The sequence below is a fragment of the Ambystoma mexicanum genome, chromosome 3q, assembly GCF_040938575.1.
Source record: "Ambystoma mexicanum isolate Mex_15411 chromosome 3q, UKY_AmexF1_1, whole genome shotgun sequence".
Classification (NCBI taxonomy): Eukaryota; Metazoa; Chordata; class Amphibia; order Caudata; family Ambystomatidae; genus Ambystoma; species Ambystoma mexicanum.
In genome coordinates, this window is record NC_090926.1 from 373,320,310 (window position 1) to 373,347,963 (window position 27,654).

Sequence of the window (27,654 nt, forward strand, 5' to 3'; positions counted from 1 at the left end):
AATGAGGGTAAGGCGAGGGAGTGTGGGAGGCAGAGGGGGACAATAGCTTGGAGCCAGAAGAATGGTGCTGCCCCTGCACACCAAGTGCCCGTCACCCTTAAGGGTAGGCAAGCTGTTGGCACGGTTGCTAGAATACCCCTGCACATGGGAAAGGGACATATTGGTGAAAGGTTTCACAATGGGTTTCGAGATCCCTTATAAGGGTCGTAGGGTTGGGAGATGGGCAAGAAATGAGAAGTTGGCACAGGAACACCCAGATGTGGTCAGGGACAACATAGAAAAGGAGTTGAAGCTGGGGAGGGAAATAGGTCCGTCCATGACCAGTACGATGGATCACCTGATTATTTCACTGCTAGGGGCTGTGCCCAAGAAAGTGCCAGAGGGAATTTAGACTGATTAACAACCTGTCCCATCCAAGGGGGACCTCGGTCATAGATTGGCTGGATAAGGATTGCTCCGTGAACCCACCCTCTTTTGATGAGGCAGTAAGCTTGACACAGAAAGCGGGGCGTGGATGTGTAAGCTAATGTAGACATAGAGGCTGCTTTTCGCTGGTTGCCAGTACACTCAGATAGCTTCCACTTATTGGGGTTCCAATTCCAGGGGAACGCGTTAATTGACCACTGCATGCCAATGGGCTGCTCGGTATAATGTGCATTTTTCGAGCAATTCAGCTTGTTTTTAGAATGTGCACTCAATGAGAGAGTGCAAGAGGGTGGAAAAACACCCTATTTGCATGATTTCCTATTCGTGGGCAAAAAAGGGGATGGGGCATGTGCAAAGCTACTATCTGAATTATGTACGCTGGCAGGGGATCTGGTGGCCCCACTAGCGGGGGAGAAGGCCAGGGGACCTTGCACAAGGCTGAGGTATTTGGGGATAGAGATAAATATGGAGGCTCCCGGAAGAAAATGTGGCAGAATTTGTGGACAGCCAGGAAGTGATAGTAGGAAGGCACAAAGCGACACTGAAGCAAATTCTGTCTTTGCTGGGAAAATTGAATTTTGCAGCGAGAATAGTACCAGCAGGGCGGGCGTTCAGCAGGAGACTACGTGGGGGCAACGGCAGGGGTAATGGATCCAAGGCACTACATCAGGTTGGGCAGGGGCTTGAAGGGGGATCAAAGAATGTGGCATGGGTTCATGAGGGATTTCAATGGAGTGGAGGACGCCTGGGACGCAACATGGGCAGGGGCGCCTATGCACAGACGCATCTGGCAGGTGGGAGATCAGGGCAATATTAGGGAAAGCATGGTGCAGGGCGGTATGGCCAAGAAAGTGAGACAGGAAGTGGTGGAGAAAAAACAAAACAGTGTTAGAGCCCTTCCCAGTGGTAGCAGCGCTGCATTTATGTGGGGCAGAGCTGTCAAACAACGAATGATGATATGGTCAGACACAGCAGGGGTAGTACTGGAGATAAATAACCAGTCGCCTAATACCCGGTAACAGGGGGCTCATTCGCCAGTTAGTTCGGGCAGGGTTGCATTTGAACACTGAATTGAGTGCGCGACATGTCCCTGGGCTTCAGAACACGGCAGCTGATGCACTTCCTCGTTCACAGATCAAGAGGTTCAGACGAGCATGCCCCAGGTGGACAGGGAAATTACATTGTTCGACGAGCGACTGTGGGCGCTGGTGGAGTGGACGAGAAGGTGAAGGAGTTAGCGGTGCAGGCACTGGCACAGAGACAAGGAAGAAGTACAGGAGATGCATGGACTTGTTTCGGGTCGGGTCTCCAGACTTGGGACAGGGTATGGAATTGAGGGTCAAGTGTTTAGTGGTCTGGGCTAAAGACTACATGAAGTCAAAAATTTGGCTGGACGAGCACTTGGGGGCAGTGGCATTCATGGAGAAATTGGAGGGATGACCCAACTAGGGGCTTTGCGGTGAGGGCTGACAGATTTTCGGGAATTGAGGCAGCGGATTGATGGGATAAAGGGGGTATGCAACTCACCTTATGAGGGTAGGTTATTCAGGGTCACCTTTATCCTTGCTTTCTTTGGAGCATTCAGAATAAGCGAGCTGATTGCACAGTCTGGGATGGACGTCAGAGGCAGGGTCGTGGCAGGATTGAGTTAGCAATAGATGGGACAAACATGGTTATACATATAAAGTGGTCAAAGACAGACAAGGGCGGGAGGGGGCAAGTGATCACATTGGGGGTACAGGTGGAAGACAAATATTGACTGGTTCAGTCAATCGGCAGGTACATGTCGGTCAGGCCGGCAGTCCAGGGATATTTATTCTTGCACCAGGATGGCACACCACTGACGCAGTTTTAATTTAGGAGGGTGTTGGCCATGGCATTGGCAAAGATCGTTCTGGGGCACGATAGTTATACAACACACTCATTTAGAATAGGGGCAGCAACCACGGCACGCAAGGAAGGTATTGGGGAAGAGAGGATTATGCAGATTGCACGGTGGAAGACGCATCAATTCCAAAACTACATCTGGACAGGGGTGGCACGCAGGAAGGCAAAATTAGTCTTCAAGCAGGACGACGGGGAAAGCAGGGCGGCAACAGAATGTGGCACAGGGGGGGGACAGGTAATGCCACCATGAGGGAGCAGAAAAGGTTGGGGTAGGGGAGCAAAAAGGGTTTTGGGAGCGTGAATAAAAAATTAATCTAAAAAAAGGATTAAATTTGAGGGTGTAACTAATGGCGTTAATTTCGTTTACATTCGTAGGGCAAAATGAAGCGTGGGTGTTTGGATACTGCTTAGTCACTCGAGCAGTGAGAGGCACACGGCAGGTGAAGTGGAGTTTGGGGATGGGGCTCACGGACACGAAGGTGATGTGGTTGGGACTGGGGATCAGATGGGGTGAAGTCTCACAGGGCAGTGGATGAATCGCAGAGGCGCTTGAACGCATGCCTGGGAAAATGTTTGAGGGGTAGCGGTTTCGGTTGGGTGAGGTACCCATTGCTCATGTTGAGGATACCAGGTTATTTTTTCCCCAGATACGGTGCACCTGTCTGACATTGGAATGGCAATAATGCATCTAAGCATTAGGGATGTCCTAGAGGGGCACAGTGCAGGTACGAAGGCCAAGAGAGGGCACAGGCAGGGGGGGGATTTCGCGAGGGGGGCGGGTGGCAGAAACCCTTTGGGAATCCTTAAAAGATAGGAGGGGGATGGTAGGGGAAGGCAAGGACTGGAGAGGCACTCAAGGGGGGGGGGGGTTTGGTTGGGGGACTCAGAGGCGGTGGTCGCCGCTGTAGATTCTTGGCGGAGTTACCTGGTGTATCCAGAGAGAAAGTAAGGTGCTGCAAATGGCCAGAAAGGCCCGGCAGACATTGGGGAGGTAGAGGCAGGATGATAAATATGCATCCCCAGGGCACAAGGCGTAGGGGAGGCAAGTGGGTTAGACAATACAAGTGGGGCAAAAAGAGAATCACCTTGCCATTGCAAGCGAACTGAGGGCAGGAATGGCTGGCTAGTCACAAAGACCGAAACGACTTTAAAGCGTAACGCTGATGGAGGCGAGTGTGGGGAGGGGGGTGCTGCAGATAATGGGGAGAGAGCCAGCCCAGTCGAAGTTGGGTGATACCAATGAAAATTGGCCGGTGCCAGCCAAAGAAACGCAAAGAAAATGGGGCGATTCGGGAGGCAAGTGCTACCTCAATGCAGTGCACCCAAGCGCCCCAGCCAGCCCAGCGTAGTCCCTGCGGCTGCGGGTCATCAATACGGATCACCTGTAAGATAACTCTTGCCAAAAAGTATAAAGCATTTGCAGCATTCGATCATACCAAACGGTTGTGGTTGTGTAATAGTCCTGGGGTATGTCGCTGTGTACAACAAAGCAGTTAGTTTAAAGGCACAGCAGCGATGTCCATTTCATTGCATTGAATGCAGTGTTTAGACATGCTCACCGAGGCAGCCGATGCTTGAGCAAGCTTGATTTATGAACACTGAGCAGACTGATATACTCCGAGATCAAAGAGGAAGACCTGACTTTCCACCATCTGTTTGTAATATGCTTTTTTTGTCTTTGTGCTGTGCTTTTCTGCTTCTGTCCAGAAGCTACCAGGCATGCTCCAACCCCAACCATATATGGCCAAGACCGTTCAGATAGTAGATTAACTTCTTTAGTGCTACAGGAATTCCAGATGGAATACTGCATGTATTCAATAATAAACGGGCTATGTAAGGTCACATCCTTGGCATACCACAGACAAAGGAAAGAACGTGGACATTTCCAGCCTAAGCACTACTGTCTGTGGCAGAAAATAGCGGTCGGTTGCCTCACATGCTGTTGTGCGACTCATCAGCTTCTGTGTCACACAGCTCTGACACCGAAAATTAGCCAAGGACATTCCCATGATATTTTATGTTGCTGAGAAGGTATGTCTCAACATTGGTTGCATTTTCAATTTGAGGGACAGGACGGGTCAGAGCAATATGTGAGGCTTTAGGATGGATATTTACCTACCAAAGAGCTCAAGTTGCCAAATATGAAGACTTGGGCTAGATTCCAATCTCCCTTAGCTCCTCTTGCAGTTATTAAATGTCTCTTGTAAGACACACATAATGAAAGCTCTCTGTTGAATGTCAAGGTGAACAGAAATGACAAGGAGAAAACAAGCCGGAAGTGCCCCCCCGTCCAACCACATAGTTATACATCTTGAAGTTCACGTATTGGCCCCTTGGTCCAGACCCATTCCCAGATTTGGCATCCTAAAGGCTGGTGCACAACTCTGCTTTAAAACAGACAAATTACATCAGCAGGGCTGCTGGGGCTACACAGAAAGCACCTGTGTTAACCCCTCTTCAACCACAGAATATGGTTTCTGGGCCCTGCACAGGATAGATCAGTCTACCAGACGTTCTGTGAAATGACTTGTTTACAATAAGGAATACTGTGCAGGCAATGTCTTTTTTAGCCCCTATATTAAACTAAATGTCAGCAAGACACATGTACCTGTGTGAATGATTGTTTAGCAGCAGGCATGCTTGAAATCATGCAAAAAGCATTAGTATATCAACAACTTCGAAGAGAGCAACTTCTACATTTGTTGCTCCCCCCATGCCTCGAAGCCTGGCTCGACATCCACTGGGCACTCTGGTGCATCCGCTCTATGCAAAGATGGCCATCGCCTCTGCCATCCCTGCTGCACCTGATTTGAGTCACTGCGCTCCAGATTTGCCCGAGCCTCTGTAACAGACCCCTGTGATTGGCCACCCAGCCTTCATCTCCCGCCCACCGACTTCCGCTAGCTGGTGGAACTGGCCCGCTCAGAAGGTCTACATATAAGACCCTTGATTCTGCCTGTCTGTGCCTGGCCGGGTATGGGTGGACACCCCACCGTGTTTTACACCCCTCATCTGCTTTCGGATCCCCTCCACCTTTAACCCAACCAATGCCCAATCGCCCTCATGAAAATTCCTCTTTCCACACCATCTTGGCATCCGGAACAACCCCTACTTTTCTGCAACTACACCCAAACGAACAGTAAGCCCTCCGCCCTCTTCATGAGTTGCAACCTGTATTTACCTACGCTCTATCCTACTACACCCTATCTCCATACTATAACCCTCACTTATTTTTGACCTCCTATATCTCCACCCTCCCTCCTTCATTCCCAAGTATGTCAGCATTGGAACTTTGCTGATCTCCCTAAGTTTTATATCCCTACTTTACCAGCATTGATCTGCACGTTCCTCCAGCCCAGCTACCTGCTGACCATACCTGTGCTACCCAGAACTACATTCTTCCTTGCTCCACTCCTCTGCAGCCTAACCCCTCCCTTTCTCCATGCAGCACCAATACCCTCAGCACTTCTACCCCTCTGCACAACCCTACTCTTTTCCTACTTCCGCTCCTTACCACCACCTCCCCACACTGCCAGCTGTATCCGTCAGCCTCCCCACACTTATACCCCTCACCAATAACATCTATGCCATGCCTCGGATCCCTAAGAACTAACAAATTACGACCACACACCATATTCATAGTCCCACTCCATCTGTGGTCAATTCCCTGCCACCGGCACTGTTAGACTTCTCAGACTTTCGCTACGTACCACAACCCCCCATTCTGCTACCGAATATTTTTCTACCTCCACCCTCACTGTTAGGAAAGATTTCGTAATTGTAGGTAATTGTCCTTCCATGTGGCAACCCCTAAACTTTTTGCTGTTGTTTTTCACCTTGTTCTTGACTTTGCCAGAGAAGTGCAGCCTTCTGCCGCACTCCTCTGGGCTTTCGCTCCTTTCTTACGGGGAAACTGACATGCCCTTAAGACAGTCAGTACCGGGGAACGCTGTTTCCCGTAGTTTCTAGCTTTCGTGCAACATGACACAAGAGGGCACTGTAAGCTAAGTTACAGCTCCCTTGGGTCTCTAGCCTTCTACAGGCCCTAGATACTCGTTTAGGATTGTATCTGATCGGTGCAAGTGATTCAGGGACGGGAATGGTGGCAGCGATCGTTTCTTGTGTTTTGAGCTCCTTTTGGCGTTCTAAGCGCGTTTCTCGCGCTTAACCCAAAATGGTGGCCTGGCTCCCAAAATGGCCAGACCACGAGGCTCCTTTGTCCTGTCTGCTGACCGTCTTGCTCCCTTCACCTTCCCCAGGTCGAGCCGACCCGGGGCCTTCCTTATTTGGGCATGTACTTTCCCGCGAAACACAGATGCTTTCGCGGGCTTCTACATGTCTTGTGTGTGCCTCCAGGATGTGGGCTGTGATGTCTGGTCCCAATACACATCCTGGGTGCCAGAGAGTCTAGGGTGGTGTGAATGCCTGGGACCACCGTGGTCCGTGATTGGTCCACGAATGGTGTGAGTGTTGATGAGCGGATCTCCCATTGGGTCCCCTCCGTTTTGGCGCAAAGGGAACCATGGATAAGAGGGGGCTGGAAACACCACTACCATGTCGATCTCCTGAGTTCTCACGAACGAAGGAATACAGGAGCCAAGTATCCTGCAACCAAGAGGCTGGACCGAGGAATCGCTGGTGACCCGCTGAAGGACTTCTCCTCTGCACTGCTGTCGCCTTGTGAAACCCTTTTCACCTTTGATCGAACCAGAAGGCCTGTACTGGTACTTCGACCCTTGGAATTGCGGGAACAGCTATTCTCGGCATCTTCATCATCTCCTGCCAGTAAGCCTTCGGAAGCGTCTCTGGGCCATCCAGCTGACTGACCAGCTTACACGGGAGTCTTGCTCTGTAACCGCCGCCAGGTTGTGTAGTATTTCGAGTCCTTGTCACTCTCACACGCCTCGTACACTTGGCGTTCCCAGGTCTGAAGTGAGTAGTGTACATTTGGCTCAGATACACACGACCGCTCCGTTGCCCTGCTGTGGTAACAAACTGTGCAGGTTTCTTCGATTGGGACGTCTTTTTACTCAACACGACGAAGAGGCGTTCCCTGCTCTTCTGAACCTGCCAGCTGCTGAAACTGACGCGGAGAAGCCTGGGTCTGCTTGCATCGGGGACCGGTGAGTAGCATAGCTAGGATCTGGTCGCCCTCCTGCAGGAGCCCATTGCTTTTCCCCGCTATGTCAAACAGTACCCTTTTCCGTACTCGCGCTCTGCTTCTGCCCACTGTGGAGGCTGCGCTTGAGTCGCGGAACTTGTTCTTCTTCTTTTGTGCACTAAACTGAACTGCCTGATTTCCCTCGAAGAGCTTCTCCTTTTGCCCGTTGGCACCAGCGCGTGCAGGTACTTTTGAGCACAAGGCTCCACTCTTCGCAGGGCTCGGACTTCCATCTAGTTAGGTGCCTCTAAAGGCAAACTGGGTCTAAGCATTATTGCGCACTGTCTGTTTTCCCTCCCTTTTAGGTGGACTACACATTTCGTGCATATAACGCTTGAGACTTGTTGTATTTGTATATATATTGTGTTGATATGGTATGTGTTGGTTTACTATCGTTATATTGTGATTTTCTCGCTACGGTCATTGTTTTAAAGGCCTTGGAATAAATGTGTATATATTTTTAATATAACAACTGTTTGGATTAGTTTGTAAGTGTTCTTGCTTTGTGTGCTCATTGCGGGCTTTCAGTCACCCTCACCACCCACCCCTCCAACCCAAAGAAGCACATTCCCTGTATAAAAATCTCCACCCTTACATGTGCACTTGTAAACGCATGCTCTCTATGCACCCATGCCACACTCATCCACGATCTCGGCGAAAGCAACCAACTAGATATCTTTTCGATCACTAAAACATGGCTCCATAAGGCTGCAGGCCCAGCCTGTTCCCTGGCTATTCCTCCGGGATATACCATCATCAGGTGGCAGAATAGCACTAATTGTTAGGACTGCTCTGCCGATCCACTCTATTCCTGGCCACCTATAGCAAACCTCTCTCTGACAACCTAGACAGCCTAGGTATCCCATACACCAACTTTGCAGATGACACCCAAATCCAACTACCCATCTCACGTCCACAGCTCATACTACTAAGCTCATTATCCACTGCACAGCAATTGCTGTCACCTGACAATTGCATTACTCTCCCTAGAGCCATCATTGATAGTAAGCTTGATTACTGTAATGCCCTTCTTCCAGGTTCCTCTACCAAAAACCTTACCAAACTTCAACTTCTGCAGAACAAATACCCAAGAGCTGCATTGGGCCTGAAACGCTCGGATCACATTTCACACGCCAGACGTGACATCCACTGGCTCACCACCAAAGCTTGCATTGTCTTTAAAATTCTCTCCATCAAATCGATGCACCTACAACGCTGCACCAGTATAGCTCATCTCATTTCCATAAAATCTGCTTCTCGCCCATTACGATCCTCATCCTCTCTTTCCTTACACCCAGATTCAAAAGCAAGCCAGCGGGCAGCTCTAGCTTCACAGTCATTGCACCCAACTTGTTCAACTCTCCCCCCGTCAGCATCAATAACAAGCTTTCTTATACAATTTTCAGGAAACCCCTTAAAAACTGGCTGTTCAACAAATAGGACCGAAGAATCTCTCGCTATTTATGACTTTACTTATAATTTATCATGTTTGTCACCTCTCTGCTTCTTGGTACCAGAGCCTCTGGTACCTCTGGGTTTGGGCCCTACGCAAATACAATAAACAAAATAAACAAATAAATGCCCAGAATTTGGAAAAAGGACACGGGCACAACCTCCATATATTCCCTTGGAGGCGCACAAATGTCGGCACTCACCAGCAGTTTGGAAGGTTGAGGGTTATGCTTGGCTGGATGCTGCCACCGAAGCGCAGGTAGCCCAGGGTCCCCAAGCTGATGTAGAAGGCAGTGACAATGCCCATGCCAACATAGAGCACCACAGGGAACTGACGGGGAGTGTGCATCTTGTTTTCCAAGGGGAGGATCTGTGGGGGGTGATAAGAAAACAGATGCATCCAATCAGATTTAAAATAAACCACTGTAACAATTAGTTCAACCACACACTCTGCTTGATGAGTTTTTTTTTTTTATTATTCATTTCGGGGGGCTGTACCTGCTCCTTTTCCTAAGAAATACAAGCGCACCCTTCCAACTGAATGTATGAGAACCCCCAAACATTGCTAATTTCTTATCCGACTGTCAGAAAGTTCATCATCCTAGTTTACCCCACAATGTCCTCTCTGGTGCCTCCTTGTGCGCCCCACTTTTGTCTTCTCACACCTTTACTGATTCTTGGAATGGCTCTTTTTAAAAAGCCTCTGGTTTTTTGCACAATTATCCTAAGTGTTATGTCCTTGATCCTCCTTCATTTTCTGTTCAAGGCTCGTTTTGCTTTGCCAATTTCTTAAAAAATGGTGTCCAATCACATTTCAATTCAGATGATACAGGCATTTTTTTATTTTTTTCCAACCATAATGTTTAAGGTCAACTCAGCGATTGTGTTTTGGCAGCTGGGACATGTACATAGTATTTACTTCTGAATCCTGCTATAAAATTATTTCCTAAAAATCATCATTCATTACACTGACTTCTATCTATCCTGTTTACTCCTCCGAATTTTATTTAGCTACATTCGCGTGCACATGATTGCAGCATTGGGTGTAATTGCTTTTCCACATCAATTACTCGAAAATGCTTTCAAATTATTTATTAGTACAAATGTCAAGAATGTACGTGTGAACCTGGAGAGCAGCGCAAGGCAGAACCGGTAAGGAGAAGGGGGAGGAGGGGAGGCCATCTCCTGAGACACCGAAGCATAGCAGACGGCACCCCGGACTGACCGTCCGCCTGCCCGGCTCCACCCCCCTGACTTCCAAAGCCCGACCTACTGCTAAGAATAGCCGGGGGGAACCACGTGCTGTACCCCCACACACCAGAAATGGGCAAAGAAAGGATTAAGAGAACTGGAACCCAGAACACAATGGAGCAATACACAACGTCTACCCCGACACCGCCTATGGATCCGAATAAAACTGGCGAATCACCAGAGCCCGAGGACATATCCCTTAGAGACCTGATGAATGCCATGTCCAATTCTCGAACCGCCATGGAAGTCAAAATGGACAGCATTTGTACAGAGGTCTCCTTGCTGCGTCATGATCTCCAGAAATTATCATCTCGAACAGGGGAGGCAGAAACGCGCAAATCAGTGACGGAGGACAGTATAAGAAGCATGGGTCAACAAATGAATACCGCACTAGACCGCATCAAAGTACTGGAGGAGAGAGTGGAAGAAGGAGAAGGCCGATCGAGAAGGAATAATATTCGAATCCTCGGCCTGCCCGAGAAAACAGAGGGACCCAGCATGGAGCTGTTCCTCGAACAATGGTTTGCCGATCTATTCGCTCCCAAATCCCTCTCAAACTTCTTTTCAATTGAGCGGGCACACCGGTTACCAACTGGCAGGCCAATTCCCGGAGCACCACCACGAACAGTGATAGCCAAGATCCTAAATTACAGGGATCGAGATGCGATACTCCACATGGCGAGGACGAAGGGGACCATGTCATATAACGGCTCCAGGATAGCCTTCTTCGCCGACTTTACTAGAGAAGTACAAAGAGCAAGGCAATCCTTTGACACTCTTAAAAAGCGGCTACAAGGACTGAATGTGAAATACGGTTTGCTATTTCCGGCACAGCTGAAAATATACCATAAGGGCACAAGAGTGCACTTCACAGACCCAAAAGAGGCATGGAGCTGGGCGGAACGCAACCTAGAAGGTGAATGGGGCCCATGGAGATGGCAGGAAAACCGGAGAAACAGACCCCGACCAAACAGACCACCAAATGAGCCGCCACAGCAACAAATGGAAGAAATACCACAGAACGTAGATGATTAAATACAACCAACAGACAACTGCATGAAACACTTTCCGCAAGTGGACAAACGGAGGCACAAGCTGGAACAAATACCACCCAGAACGGCTGGCGGCTACGATAAGCCACACCACGCAATCCACCCCCTCGATTGCAACCGGCAAAGAAGGAAGATTGCAATCACCCACCGTGGCATCTCCAACCCACGGCGGTGAAAAGAAAACCCAGAGTCTCCACTGCGGCACCTCCAACGCCACAGTGACAAGAGACACCCCAAGTTCAACAGTTTAATTAAGTTTGGTTGTGTGGGCGACAGATGCTTCAGTTGGGGAAGGAGTATGGGGAGGGGGGAGAGTTGGGACTTGTTCGCGTTATTTGTTGGCAACAAGGAAAGCACGGCTTAGACATGCGCTTTGAGATGGGAAGACACCAGGGCAGCCCAAGCAGCCACAGCGCAGGACTCCTCTCGTCTAAACTGCGACCACTGACACAGACATTCATACACGACAAGGAATGAGTGCGATTGGGCCAAATACCAAAAAGCTTACTCTCATGACGTGGAATGTTAATGGCCTGGGAAACAGTATTAAGAGAAGACTGGTAACACAATAATTGAATCGTCATAATCCAGACATAGTACTACTTACCGAGACACACCTGGCTGGCACACGATGCCAATGTTTCAAGAGAACCAAATACCGTACAGCAATACATGCAGGCTTTTCAATGGGCTCGAGAGGTGTGTTAATACTAATAAATAAGAGAATCCCTATTGAGATATCCAGTATAACCCAGGATACTGGAGGGAGATTTGTCCTCATAAAAGGAACACTATGGAACCAAACCATTGCCATACTGGCGGTCTACACTCCCCCGGCGCTTATAACTACTCTACTCGACGACATCACACCGATCATAGCCAATAATACTGCAGATATACTAGTAATAGGTGGAGGTTTCAATGAAGTAATGGATGTCAATATGGACCGCACACATATAAGAGGGAGAAATCCAGCGATACCCAATAAAATAGCCACCTTCGCTACGGCAATGGGACTGAAGGATGCATGGAGAGATTTGCATCCGACAGAAAGACAATACTCCTTCCACTCGGGGGCACACGCATCGTTGTCTAGACTGGACTACTTCTTCCTCCCTGGCGAAGACAAACACAAGGTAACGGAGGCAACTCTACAGCCCAGAGGGATCTCAGACCACTCTCCGCTGATGATCCTACTTGAAACAGAAAGACCCCTGCCCCTACTGACATGGCGACTAAATTCATATTATCTAGGATTCCCAGAGCTAGTAGAAAAGATTCAGGAAGCCACTGCTTCATATTTTGAACTAAATCAAGACTCGATAAACGACCAAGGAACCATATGGGAAGCGTATAAGGCAACTCTGAGAGGTGAAATACTGAGTTGGACAGCAGCTTACAAAAAAGCGCACAGGAAAGAGGTCGAAGACGCTGAAACGGAGGTCAGAAATGCCGAAATGCAATATATAAATACAGGCGCACCAGATGACAACAGAACCCTGCAAGTGGCACAAAAGAAGCTGCATAATATCACACTCACCTGTGCGAAACAAGCCACACAGAGCTATGCTCACTAGACTATACGAGACTGGAGACAAAGCCGGCAAGATGCTGGCGTGGTTGGAGAAGAGAGGAGGGGCAACGCCAGATAAGATGTATAACCACCATAAATGCAGAACAGACCTGGACTGATTCAGCCATTGCAGAAACCTTCGCAGCGTACTATGAGGCGCTATACGCCTCCCCGAAGACTTCGGTTGACCCCAGCATCCTAGATACACTCACCATTCCACACCTAAACGATACGCAAAGAATGAGTCTAGAAACAGAAATCACAGAAGAAGAACTATCAACAGCCCTATCCCAACTCCAAAATGGGAAAACCCCAGGGCCTAACGGCTTCCCAGTACAGGCTTGGAAAAAGATCGGCAATGAACAAATAGTACCACATATGCATAAAATGTTCCTGTATGCCAAAGAAAGAGGAATCCTGCCCCCGGATCTAAGAAAGGCCACTATAGTGGTGATACATAAGGAAGGCAAACCATCAGACATATGCAGCTCCTACAGGCCGATTTCACTTATAAACATAGAAGCCAAAATACTAGCCAAGATACTGGCTAACAGGCTCCAGACAGTAATAAACACTCTTATCCACGCAGACCAATGTGGCTTCATGCCGCAGAGATCCACATGAATGAATATCCATAGGCTGCACGTCGCCATTGAAAAGTCCCCAACACTGCGGGAGTCACTAGCACTCCTCATAATTGACTTCGAAAAAGCCTTCGATTCAGTCCACTGGGAGGCCTTGTGGAGCATCATGGGTAGAATGGGGCTGGGTGAACAATACATAGGTTGGGTCAAGCTACTATACAATGCACCGACAGCTGAGATAAGGGTGAATGGATGGACCTCACGTAGCATTAATTTGGGTAAAGGGACCAGGCAGGGCTGCCCCCTCTCGGCGATGCTATTCGCACTGGCAATTGAACCCCTGGCAATAATGCTGAGAGAATCACAGCTGTGGAAGGGGTTCCAATGGGCCCAGGACTGGGAGGATAGAGTCTCCCTCTATGCCGATGATCTACTGATCTACCTGAGCGATCCATCAGGGTCATACCCCATCGTCACCCACATACTAAATAGATATGGAGCATTTAGCGGACTACGGGTAAACTATAGCAAATCCATTCTATTCCCGATTAAAGGAATTGATGCGACAGCTCTACATAATTGCCCATACAGAATAGAAACTGAGCAGTTCAACTATCTTGGGGTACAGGTTACGACGGACCTCACGCAATACGTATCCCAAAATCTACACCCAATCAGAGATAGATTCGCAAACAATGTGAAACACTGGATGACCCTCCCTCTTACCCTATTAGGAAGGGCGGCAATGTTCAAAATGCTGGCTCTACCACGATTCGTATACATCCTCCAGAATGCTCCACTGTATGTACCCAAAATAGAATTCCACAAAATAGACGAGATTCTCAGAAAGCTCCTCTGGGGTGGAGGGCACCCCCGAATTGCACTAAAAACCCTACAACGCTCCGTATGGGAAGGAGGTATAGGACTTCCCCACCTACAAACATACTATTGGGCAGCCCAGATGCCGATAATAAATGACATCCTTCACAACAACCCTGAATTACCACACATTAAAGCGGATAGCCAGATGAGAACAGGGCTCACCCCACTAAGACCCTCTACCAAAGCAGGGTACGCATGATCCCCAACACAACTAAAGCACACAGAACGCAAATATGGCTAGACGCACACAAGCACCTAGGATGGGATGGGAAGCTCACACTGGCACAGCCCCTATGGCGAAATAGGCACCTACCGGAGCTTGGTAAACTTCCGAAATGGGCAACCTGGGAAGTAGCTGGGATAACAAGGCTAGGAGACATAATACAAAATGGAGTGATAATGCCATTCCAGACCCTGAGAGACAATTTCAAGCTATCTCCCACAGAACACTTTCATTACAGACAGATACGTCATGCACTTACCACATGTGCGATAGACCCACCGAACATTCCAGATTGCACACCAATTGAGAGGAACATTGTGGTAGAACGTATCGATAGTAAAATAACCTCCATAATATACAATGCAATAGCCTCTTTCGCCACAACGGAACTTACAGACTTGAAAGCAAAATGGGAAAGAGATGTGGGACCAATACAACCGGAAAAATGGACCAAAGCACTCATGTACCCAAGGGAAGTCGCCATGTCGGCTAGAATCAGATTGATCCAACTAAAAATCCTACATAGGGTATACTACCCAAGAGAGGCCTTACATCAATGGGGGAGAGCAACGGACCCCAACTGTCTAAGATGCCAACAGGCGAGAGGGACCTTTTTTCACATCTTGTGGGAGTGCCCACGAATCCAGATCTTTTGGCAGAAATGTTGTGACAGATTATCAGCGGTCATGGGCCAACGAATACCTATGGACCCCAAACTGCTGTTACTCGGGATGGATGAAGACTTAGATATATCCCGATTTGAGAAACTCATGCTGGCAACAACCACAGGACTCGTAAAGAGGAACCTGGCCCAACTATGGGGCTCACCCTCATCCCCACAATACGAACAATGGATAACGGACGTAGATATCTGTGTGCAAATGGAAACGAGAATATACACTACCAGAGGATGCCCAGGGAAAGCACGCAAGATCTGGCAAAAATGGGAAAACACATAGAATGTTGTGAACTCAAGAATAGACTCGATAGACGTTTGGAGTCCCTCAGAGACCCATCTGCACCATGTATAATTTGGAAGCCCTGTAACTTATTATATGAAGGACTTTGCTATTTGAAATTTGAAATGTGTATGGAGAACCGTGCTTAGAGAATGCTTGTATGCCCGATTGATGTGATCGTATTAATTGTTGTTAATTTGTATGTTTATAAAATCAATAAAATATGTTATAAAAAAAAAAGAATGTACGTGTCCATCAACTCAATCTTTGTTCTTAGGATTCATTAGTTCATGTCTCAATCACTGTTGGTCTTTGCAAGATGGCCTCCTATCTTTAGTCATTCTTACTTTTTATCAATTCTGAATTTATCTGTTAACATGTAATTAAACACTCTTTCTGTTCTTATATCTTCCCATATTTTACATGTTTACAACACATTACGATATCCGATCGTTTTCGGTTGTATCAAAATGTTTTGTGTGCATGTGATTTATTCTGTGCCATGCTCTTTGCTCTTCTTTGGTGTCCATCTATAGAGTCTCACTGAATTTTTATGGTACCCCAGGACACATGTGTTGGGTCTCAATAAAGCAAATTGTGCTTATTAGTGCCTCATTCCAGTAACATTTTCACGACTAAATGGAATTCAGGAATCTGTATTGTTGTTACCTTTCCTTAGATTAAAGATGCTGCAATTTTCATTACTGACATATTAGGATGCACTCCTTGTTTCTGGACTACTTTATATAAGTATTATCCACAAACCAACAGTCAACATTCACAATTCAACAATCACCATTTAGAAATTGGGATTCCGAATCTGCAACAACCAATAAGCATTCACATACCTGGACCAACTTCTCACATAACACAAATCAGTAACACTTGGAACAAAGCCAAGTAGGATCAATAAGGAGGACATAGGTTGGGGTAAATGATGGCATGTACGCAGTGGGCTAATGAAGGGAAGCAGAACGCAAAAACAGGAACCTTTGCATTGGGTTTAATCCTTAATGTGACTCAGTCACTTACAGTCTTGAAGGTTTGAGTGGCCCCACACTATTTACTTTGCACTTCACTCCGTAGACTCTAGTACTCTGCTTCTTGATCCTGACTCCAAATGTAGGTCTTTATTTCTTCTGAATTCACCATGCCATTCATTCACGTTGTCACATTTACCTCTTCATACCTTTACTTCTTTTGCCTTCCACTTCTTCTAACATTCACTTTGTCATTACAGGAGGAGGCTGCCAGAACCCCCCTTTCTTTTCTCACCCAAATTATTCACTCTAACCCCTGACACTAACCCGAACCTTACAGCTAACCTTACCGTATCCATTGCCACCTAGATAATGTGAAGATAAAGACGTGAAGGCAAGAAGTAAATGTATGAAGAAGTAAATGTCTTACTAAGTGTATGTAGAAGACTTTTATTTAAGCGAAGTAAAGGGGGATACCCTGACTCCTTGGCAATCCATTGCTTGGGTCTCGGGGCCTTATGTGCACATGCACGCTTGGCCAGGCAAAGCAGCCTTGGGGTTGAACAGTGATAACTGCCACCCAGATAGGACATCAAGGTGCAGGCCACCTCAGGCTCTTCACATAAGCTTGATGGAGAGCTCCTCATCACCTCCATGTCTTACGGTCCTGACCCTCCTTGCTCAAACCACATTCTCGTCTACCTCAATGAGTCAAAACAGTCCCATACTTAAGGAGGAGACTCCTACTGTTCCTGTGCATTTCCCTCTACAGAACAACTCCTTCCCTTCTCTTGTATCCCCTTGACGCTTTGCCACATTCTCTTACCTCTATCCCTCCTCACCTTGTTCCCGTCAGGCTTGTAGCATTCTCAATCCCTTCAACATCTACAACATTGTTCTGTTTTTCCTCCTCTCTCTCCATCTCTGTCTTCCTCTGTTTCCCCCTTTCAGTGTAAAATGATTCTCCTCCATTCTATTGGTGTCCCCTCTATCTTCCACCTCTCTATGCCTCTACTCCTTCCTGCATAGGTTTTCCACAACCTTCTCCGTATTAATCTCCACCTCTCATCTCCTGCTGTCTCCTACAACCTACTCCATATCCTCGTCCTCTATGTCATCCCCAACATCCTCCTGAATATCTACCTCCTTTCCTCCTGATCTCTCCTACAACAACCTCATTCCATAAGATGTTTATCTTTTCTACCGCCTCACTTCTAATCACCTCCTTGCTCTTTACCACCTCTCTACCCCACTCCTGCCTTCTGGCCACCTCTTCCAAGCCTCCTGGTCCATCACAATCTCTTTTTACATTTGGCACTCTCCAAAGCTCGGCTTCTACCTCCAAACACTGACACTTCTATCATCATGCCTGCAGATCATGCAGTGGGACAGCCTTGCCCCCACTGACCACCCATGCTGAACCATGCTCAGATGTCTTTTTTTCATAATGGTAATCAGAGTAGTTGAATGGAGGGATGCAGACGGAGCCTTGATTAAGGACTAGTGCTATCTTGGCATCTAAGTTAAAGAACAATGGCTGAGGGCTCACCTTAGTGTAACTCCACATTGCACTTCTACCCATTGCTCCACTGCATATGTGGATCAATACAACAAGGCCTCTTGTGTGCAGTTGTCTGTGCATGCTGTTGGCAAGTGGAAAGCTGTGTATGTGGCCATATCTGTTTGTGCATGACTTCTTGCAATAGGTGACAGCTTTTGAGAACGTCCAGACCACGAGGACACTTGAGATCTTGATGAATTCTTCAAGATGGGGGAACCTGATCAATGGTGGGGGACATGTCTCGGCTCAAGCTAACAAGCCCCTGTACATTGACTGAGGGATTGTGGGCAGGCCAGTGGACCCTCCTCACAATGCTCTAAGGCCCAGCATCGCACAACCAGTGGCAGCACCCAGCCCTCAGCATACCACACACTTTACTGTGAGAATAAGCAGGGGACTTCATAACACATTGTTATTTTATCTTGGTATTTGTTATAAATTCACATGGGCAAGTCATCCAGAATTGCTTTGACTTTCACTTGAAACAACATGTATTTAAACAGCTATGCACATGCATTTAAGTGCGAATTCTGACCAGCAGACTAAAGTTGATAATGAGGCACCAAACGGTACCCTTGCAAAAAATGTTTAGGTAGCTGTCCCTGGCTAGATCATGAATAGTTTCATCACTCCATCATGATTGCCAATCGACAGAAACAATGTCTTATGGTTTAATGAAACGCAATGGGGTGCTTACCAGTGATGAACACGCCCCCGCAGGAGGAACACCAGACAAAAATGGAGTTGCTAGACCTTCCTATTTTCAACCTTTCACAGACTCCACTCTCACATACAGAAATAGCAGTCTTAGCTAAAGGCTTAACATTTATTCCAACTCACCCTACAGACTGCTTTACTGTACAGACTGAGATTTGTACATTCTTCAGGGCCATTCAGCTCAAAATATTTTTTCAAGACAGAGGCCCTCATTACAAGTCAGGCGTTAAGGGGTTAACGGCGCCGTAAAGAGCGTCGGCGCCGCTAAACCCTTAACGCCTGATTCACACTTTAACGCCTGCTTTTTGCAGGCGTTAAAGTCCAAGGCGCTAAGCGACCTTGGTGCTAATTACGGCACTGTAATTTACGGTGCCGTAATTAGCGCCTTCCCCATCCCCAATTATGCCCTATGGGGCAAAAATGGGAATGGGGAAGGGCAAATGGTGAATGGGGAATTACCGCCCCACTCACCTTGGAATGGGGCGGTAATCCCGCCATCCACCATGGCAGAATCCGGCATGGACCATGGTGCTAATAGCACCATGGTTCATCGCCTGACTTGTAATGTGGGCCAGAGAGAATTCTACAGTTGAGAGCGATACAGGGCTCTACCCTCCATCTACCTTTACACCGGAGGATCGTACTATGCCTAAGGAGCTACTCACTTTTGAAAAATGTGTCTTGAATGACCTCAAAAAAATGCAAACCAAACACATTTCTATCAGATGAACAAGTTACTCTCTTACCTGGTAACGTTCTTTCGATGGGATGGTCCGACGTATTCCATATCTATGACAGTAATCACCACAGCTGTGCTGCTTCAGAAATTCTTTGGCGTCTGCGTCCTGCGTCGATGACGTCGATACGCCGCCCTCGAGGACCTCCTCCGACGGCCGACATCACTGGATGTTAAGTCGGATGCACGACGCCTGTATCTTCAATTGTAGTTTTTTCCGCAGAGCGTGTGGCACCAGTCTTCTGCCAGTCAGACACACAAAGCCTTGCGGAACCGTAAGCTGCAATCGCATAAGAAATTCTGTAGCGGGGAAGGTAGGGAGGGAGCGATATGGAATACGTCGTCGGACGATCCCATCGAAAGAAAGTTACCAGGTAAGAGAGTAACTTGTTCTTCGAGGGGATTGGGTCCTCCGACGTATTCCATATCTATGACAGACTCCCAAAGCAGTACCAATGCAAGAAGGTGGGAAAAGAATTTAGAAAACAGAAATTTAGCATGCCCAATCAAATTGCGGAGTAAAGGACCGCCTTGCCAAAGGCTAGATCCTGACCCCGGATGGAAGCGAGGGAATAGTGACGTACAAAAGTATGGACCGAAGCCCAGGTGGCTGCATCACTGATGTTGCGAATAGAAACACCCCTCTGCAGGGCAGTAGAGGCAGCCATACCCCTGGTAGAATGGGCCTGTAAGCCGACCGGTGGGTCCTTACCCGCCAAGCGGTAACACTCAGAGATAGCCAAAATAATCCAGCGAGACAAAGTCTGTTTCGTCACAGCCTGTCCCAAACGCTTTCCAGCGTAACCAATAAAGAGCTGCTCGTCCACTTTGACCCGGGACATGAGTGAAATATAAAAGCTTAACGCTCTCTGGATGTGGAGGAGGATAAAATGCCGGAAGAACAACCTTCTGGACTAAATGAAATTCCGACACCACCTTCGGAAGAAAATAAGGACGAACACTAAGGACAACCCTGCCCTTATGAAACACAGTGAAGGGTGGCTTAACTGAAAGTGCCTGTAACTCACTCACTCTGCGAGCGGAAGTGACCGCAACTAAAAATACAGTTTTCAGAGTTAACAGTATCAAAGGGCATGAATGCAAAGGCTCAAACGGAGCACCCATTAGAAACTTGAGAACAAGGTTCAAATCCCAACCGGGCACCTGCAAAGGTGACGGAGGGAACACATTAGTGAGCCCTTTCTGAAATTGAGAAATTAAAGGAATTTTAAAATAGGAACACTCTCCAGACGAGTGCTTAAATATGGACAGCGCCGCCAGGTAACCTTTAATGGTACCCACTTGAAGGCCCCTGTGGGCCAAAGAAAGCAAAAAAGACAGAACCATGGGAATGTCACATGCAAAAGGATCCACATTCTTAACCCTGCACCAGTCGCAGAACTTTCTCCAACGGCAACGGTACAGGGACTTTGTTGCGGGCCTTCTGGCCGAAAGCAACACCTCCATCACTTCTTCAGGGAGGTCCCAATCCTTATACCTCAACCTTTCAGAAGCGTGAAGGTTGAGGGACCTGACCTCTGGATGGAGAACCTGACCCCCCCACCTCCCGTGAGAGCAGATCGTCTCGGTAGGGAAGACCACGTGGAGGGCAGATGGACAAGTCGAGAAGGTCCGAGTACCACGTCCTCCCGGCCCACGCCGGAGCAATGAGGATCATCCGGGAACCGAACCTCCGTAACCTCCGCAGTACTTGCGAGATGACGGGGACTGGAGGAAACGGGTACAGCAGTGGGAATGACCACTCCACCACGAACGCGTCTCCTAAGGCTCCGTTTGGAGGAAATTCCCACCAGCAGAACCTCTCACACTTCCGGTTGACACTGGAGGCAAAGAGATCCACTTGAGGGCTCCTCCAAAGGGCGAAGATCTCCAGGAGAATCTCCTGAGCCAACTCCCACTCGTGAGAGATTGCGCTCTGCCTGCTCAGAGCGTCCGCCGTCTCGTCTTTGTCTCCTGCCAGATGAACTGCCGAGATCGAAACTTCCTGCTGGATTGCCCAGAACCAGAGCTGCATCGCCTCCCTGCACAGAGGAAGAGACCCCGCCCCCCCCCCTTTTTGTTGAGGTAGTGCATGGCCACCGTGTTGTCCGTCAGGATCATGACATTCTTTCCTCGCACAGTCGGCAGAAAAGCCTTCAGGGCTAGCCTGACGGCCCTCAGCTCTAACAGATTGATATGGAGTCTGGACTCCGACGGAGACCAACGACCGCTGTCAACTCGTTGGCATGAGCTCCGCATCCTGTGAGGGATGCGTCCGTCACGATCGTCACCTCTGGCCAGGGCAGCCAAAATGGAGCCCCCCTCATCAGATTGCCTTTGTCGGCCCACCACAGAAGGTCCTGGGCGACCGAAGACGGCACCTGAACAGGGTCCGACATCCTGTCGGAGGTCTGAGACCACTGGAGCTTGAGTGCCCATTGCAAAGATCTCATCCGCAACCTGGCCTCTGGCACCAGAAGAATGCAGGATGCCATGAGGCCGAGCAGTCTCAAGAACTCGAACGCTGGGAGAGTCTGGGCAAGTCGAAACTTGTGCACCATCTGCTGAATGTGATGAGCCCTCACCTGGGGAGGAAAACACTGCCCCAGGGACGTGTCGAGCACCGCTCCGATGTACTGGAGCCTCTGAGTTGGTGTCAAACGGGACTTCTTTAAGTTGAGGGAGAAGCCCAGCTTGTGGAGGGAGTGGCAGGTGACTGACAGATGATCTAGGACTTGCTCGGGAGAGCGTGCCCTGATCAACCAATCGTCCAGGTAGGGGTAGACGTGAATCCCCCCTTTCTTGAGGTACGCTGCCACCACTACCATGAGCTTGGTGAAGACCCTCGGGGTGGAGGTCAATCCGAACGGCAGGACCCGAAACTGAAAGTGCGAGTTGCCAACCGCAAACCTCAGGTAGTTCTTGTGCTTTGGATGAATCGGCACATGAAAATAAGCGTTCTTGAGGTCGAGAGACACCAACCAGTCCTGAAGTTGAAGGGGCTGGAGGACTTGAGAGAGAGTAACCATCTTAAACTTGTCCTTCCTGAGGAGTTTGTTCAAACCGCGTAAGTCAATGATGGGTCTCAATCCCCCGTCTTTCTTGGAAATCAAAAAATAAGGGGAATACCATCCCTTGTTCCTCTCCGCTACAGGCACCTGTTCTATGGCGCCCTTCTCCAGCAGGGATTGAATTTCCTGCGCAAGGAGCGGATCCGGACTCTTCAAAGAGAGATTCCCCGGTGGATTGTCTTGAGGCCTCTGCCCGAAAGGAAGACAGTAACCGTGGGTTATGATCTCCAGAACCCACACATCTGAAGTAATGGCGCGCCACTCTGCAAGATGCTGCGCCAGCCTTCCCCCAACCAGCGAACCATGGGACATGGCCTCATGACTGAGCTGAAGCGGCTGCGGCGTTGCCTGAGGGCAAAGAGGCAACGGCCCGAGCGGCCTTGGCACCTCGAGTACCTTGTTTTCCACCTCTGGCACTCCTACGGTGGCCCCTTTGACTGGCAGTTCCTTTCGCTTTACCAAAGGATGAGTAATAACGAATAATAACGAAAGGTACCTCCCTTCCATTGCTGTCCCCTAGGATGAAAAGGCAGAGGTTGTCGAACTGCAGCTCCCAACGACTTTGCTGCAGCTTTTGAGGTCTGCAAACTCTCAAGGCTCTCCTCAGCCTTGCTGCCAAAAAGATGTTCCCCGTCAAATGGCATGTTGAGGAGCCGGGCCTGCATATCAGGAGCAAACCCCGACTTCCGCAACCACGCAAACCTGCGTATCACGGTGCTCGCCGCCATGAAACGGCAGACGCAATCTGCCATGTCCAAACCCGACTGAACGGCCTCACACATAGCATCCTTGCCATCCTGAAACATGGCAAGGAAACCATCCCGTTCATCCCCTTCAGGAATATGTTCAGCCGCCAAGGAAACAGTTCCACAGAGTGTGAGTGAAACGAGACAATGCACAAATGGAGTTGGCCGCCTGAAGCGCCATACCCCCTGCAGAAAACCCTTTCTTCGCCCAGCCGTCAAAATGCTTGTCGTCCCTATCAGGAGGGATGGTAGGGTACGACGCCTGCTTTGCCGGGGCCGTAGCCGCCTGCATCACCAAACTCTCCGGAGTAGGGTGCTTGGACAAGTGGCAGGGGTCACTACTGGCTAGGCGGTATTTTCGCGGCAAAGACTTGCTCACTGCCGGGAGACTCTCCGGAGCAGTCCAAGCCACCACCACCCTTCTTTGCAGAGCCATATGGAAAGGCAGTACCGGGTCAGTTGGCGGACCAATGTCGAGGATATCCGTAAGGTCATCCTGAACAAACTCCCCTGGGGGAGCAGACCATCCTAAGTACTCGGTGACCCGTGACATAAGGCGCCGGTACGAAGAATCGGCATGAGGGACAGGCTCAGGCCTACAAAACTCCACCTCCGGACAGGCGTCCAGCCCACTAGCATCATGTAGGGACTGCCTCAGGTCCTCAAACTGGCTATGGCCCGAGAGAATCTCGTCAGGCACCATGCCATCATCAGAGCCCTCATCCACCACTGAAATGAATTCCAGATGGCGGTAAGAAGGCACAGAACTGGAACCAAAGCCATGCTTGACCTTGGCCAGAGCCTTTCTAGGTGGTTTCCCCTGAGCCACGGGGTACCCCCGTCGACACAGCTCCGAAAGGCGGTGAGGGTGTCGAGTGAATCGGCACCGACGTCGAGAGAATCAGCGTCAACGACAGACATGGCGCCGACAGCATCGACAGCGTTGACACAGGCCTCGACATCCTGGGCGCCGACTGCATTGACGACTTCCTCAGAGGCGGAGCCTCAAGAGAGTCCGTCGATGACCTCAGCGCCACAGGCGTCGATGTCTTCCTCGAAGACTTCACAGGCTCACTCGGTCTCGAGCACGTCGAGGACCGGCACCTGGACCGGGCATGCCGAGAACGATTCCCCTTGTCCGAGCGGGACCTTTCCCGCGAATCGTGACGACCACCCGAGCCCAAAGGCGTGCGAGCGGTGTCTGTCGGCTGATCACGACCGACCCCACTCAGAGGCGCGGACGGACTAGTGCCCTGCGATTCGAGAATCGCCAACGTTTTCTTCCCGAAGGAAGCCCATTCCTCCGGTGTTGCATGCTTGGTGGGGTAAGCGACCCACTGACTGGCGGAGTCCTCGGATGAGGACAGGGAAGACGACCGATGACAGTGCTTCCGAGAGTGCCTCGATGAGGCAGAGGAGTGGCGAGACCGACTCCGGGACCAAGACCCATTGGACTTCCGACGATGACGCGGAGAGTCGCCTCTCGAATCATCCGTCGAAAACCCTGCAGACCTCGACTTCCGGGGCTTGGACACCGTACCTACCGACAACAACTTCTTGCGCTCCCGCAAGGCTTTGGACGTGAGCGACTGGCAGTCGACACAGTCATCCGGGTCATGGGCCTCCCCGAGGCACCAGAGGCAGGCGTTGTGCGAGTCCGTCACCGACATTTTGGACCCACAGTCTCTGCATTTCTTAAAGCCTGGATGCGGGGTTGAAGACGACGTAGACATCTTGACTAAGAATAACTTCACAAACGAACAGGTTCGAAGAACCGAGATGAACAACAGAAACTCCAGAGAGTCGAGGCGTACCGAGATTCACGAAGCGAACACGTTTGTGGAAAAAACGGAACTGAGGCTACGGGCATCGTGCATCCTTCTTATAACATCCAGTGACGTCGGCGATCGGAGGAGGTCCTTGAGGGTGGCGTATCGACATCGATGCAGGACGCAGACGCTGAAGATTTTCCGAAGCAGCACAGCTGTGGTGATTACTGTCAGATATGGAATACGTCGGAGGACCCAATCCCCTCGAAATAACCTTACGGATCAAGAACGGCAGGCGCCAAGTTCTCTTGCAAATAACCCTCAAATTGTCATCAAACCGGCTGACAGGGGCGGTGGTATCGTAGTGTTGAAATGTGAACAATACCACTCCATGGTGATGGAGGTATTAAATACACCAGGCAGTTATCGCTGACTTCGCAGAGATCCAACCAAAGAAATTCAAAATTCAATCCAAGACATCACAAACTATGCATGTGAACTTTACTTTACTTTACTTTATTGCATTTATATTGCGCAACCATAGACCCATGGGTGTGAGGGCGCAGACGAGACAAAAAAAGACTTGGAGAAACCGGGAGATCCATAACCGAGGGGGATGGTACTAAAAGGTGCAAGGACTACTATTTGAAAAGGAAGGTTTTAAGGCCCTTCTTGAAGTTACTCAGGGCTACCGAGTTTCTCAGATGAGCTGGCAGGTTTTTCCAGAGAGCCGGCGCTGCAAAAGCAAAGGCGCCCCATTGTGCTTTTAGTTTTGACTTTGGGCTGGTGAAGCAGGTTCTGATTATTGGAACGAAGATTTCTAAGGCAGGGTTTTGTTCCTATATACCTTTGCAGGTAGGTGGGCATATTGCCCTTGAGACATTTAAAAGTAATGACCATGAGTCTGAAGGAACGTGCGTGGATCTCACAGAAGGAATTTGAGTTCCTCAACAGAGCACAAGGATCTACTCCAAAATGTTATGCCATCCCGAAAATAAACAAGGATGTGGCCAATCCACCTGGCAGACCCATCCTTGCAGGTTGTGGTAATATTCTTGAGCCTGTTTTTCAATTTATTGACAAGTACTTGCAACCTATCTGCCAAAAAACTGCGGCGTACCTCGGAGACAGCACTTCGGCGATCTTGCTATTTGAAGGCAAACAATTTGATCCCACAACTAGTATTTTTGTTTCCTTTGACATTGCAGCGCTATATAAAAATATTCCCCATTATGAGGGCATTGAGTGTATTTGCTCCAGTTTGACTCGCTTTTTACCATCTTTTCAGGCACCAGTGAAATTGATAATGGAATTACTCACGCTATCACTCACCAAAAACTTTTTTAAATAACAAGAACAGTTCTTTGAACAAAGACAAGGCACGGCTATGGGGGCAGCATTTGCCCCCAGCCTGGCCATCATATTCATGGCATCCTTTGATGAAAACATTTTTTTTTCAGACCTCAATCCATATCATCAATATATTGATAGTTGGTGACGGTATATTGATGACATCATTTTCATTTGGCACAGCAACTATGATAATATCAATGCATTTTTGACATGGCTTAATCAATGCTATACTACCATTACATTTACGATGACAACAAGCAATACTCAGATAGCTTTCTTGGACCTCCTTATTCAACATCAAGCTAATGAACTTATTTGTTACTTATACACTAAACCGACTGATCGCAACACCCTTTTGCATTTTGACAGTTTCCACCCACGAAATCAAAAAGAAAGTCCTCCGTACTCTCAGCTTCTTAGATTAAGGCGGAATTGTACCATATTACCCGACTATGAGTACCACGCCCGTAATGTAAGTACTAAATTTAAACAACGTGGATACTCCAACAAGCTAATCTCAGACTCTTACAAACGAGCTAGGTTTACCTCTCGAAGCCTTTTTGAACCTAAAAATCAGCCAGCCCAAGACTAATGGTATGTGCCTTGACATATAGTCCACACACCTTTATGATAAAAATAAAAAACCGATCAAAGAATTTTGGTCTGTGGCTCAACTACTGTTGCCCAAAGAACCACTACCGATTTTTGCCATGAAAAAGCAGAAAAATCTGAGGGACCAATTGGTCCATGTTTCTAAAAAAAAAACCTCCAGATATATAACAGCTATCTGGGATTTGCGGCCCCTTATGGACCACTTCCCTTGTGGGTCGTGCTTGTTCTGCAAGTTTGTGCACAAAACCAAAACCTTCACCTTTGATGGCAAAACATGGGACCGTTGGTACCACACAAATTGTAAAACACATTGGGTCATCTATTGTATTGAGTGTCCCTGTGGGCTTAAATATATTGGCAAAACATCACGCCCTGTTCATACCCGGATTACGGAATGCCAATCTCGTATCAGATGCAAATCAATCAATTCACCACTAGTAAGTCATTATATGAAAAACGGCCATTCTATGGAAGATCTACGCTGGTGGGTTATTGATGTCGTCAAAGATGCTGCTAATCCAAATCAATCATTGGCTAACAAAGAATCACAGTGGATTTTTCTTCTCGATACTATTGATCAGGGTTTAAATTTAGCATTTCTCATTTGGTAGGCGCCTGACTTTGTTAAGCCACCTGGGAATACAGGCAACCTGACTATC

General features: G+C 48.6%; 1 protein-coding gene across 3 annotated transcripts in view; it reads right to left on the minus strand.

Annotated features, from left to right (window-relative positions):
- LOC138582588 (proton-coupled amino acid transporter 1-like) overlaps positions 1–27,654 on the minus strand; it is a 626,077-nt gene that overhangs the window by 170,405 nt on the left and 428,018 nt on the right. For all 3 annotated transcript variants that reach the window (XM_069654001.1, XM_069654002.1, XM_069654003.1), the window contains one exon: positions 9,130–9,296. In XM_069654001.1, coding sequence (XP_069510102.1) covers positions 9,130–9,296 — 167 coding nt within the window. The remainder of the gene's footprint in view (positions 1–9,129; positions 9,297–27,654) is intronic.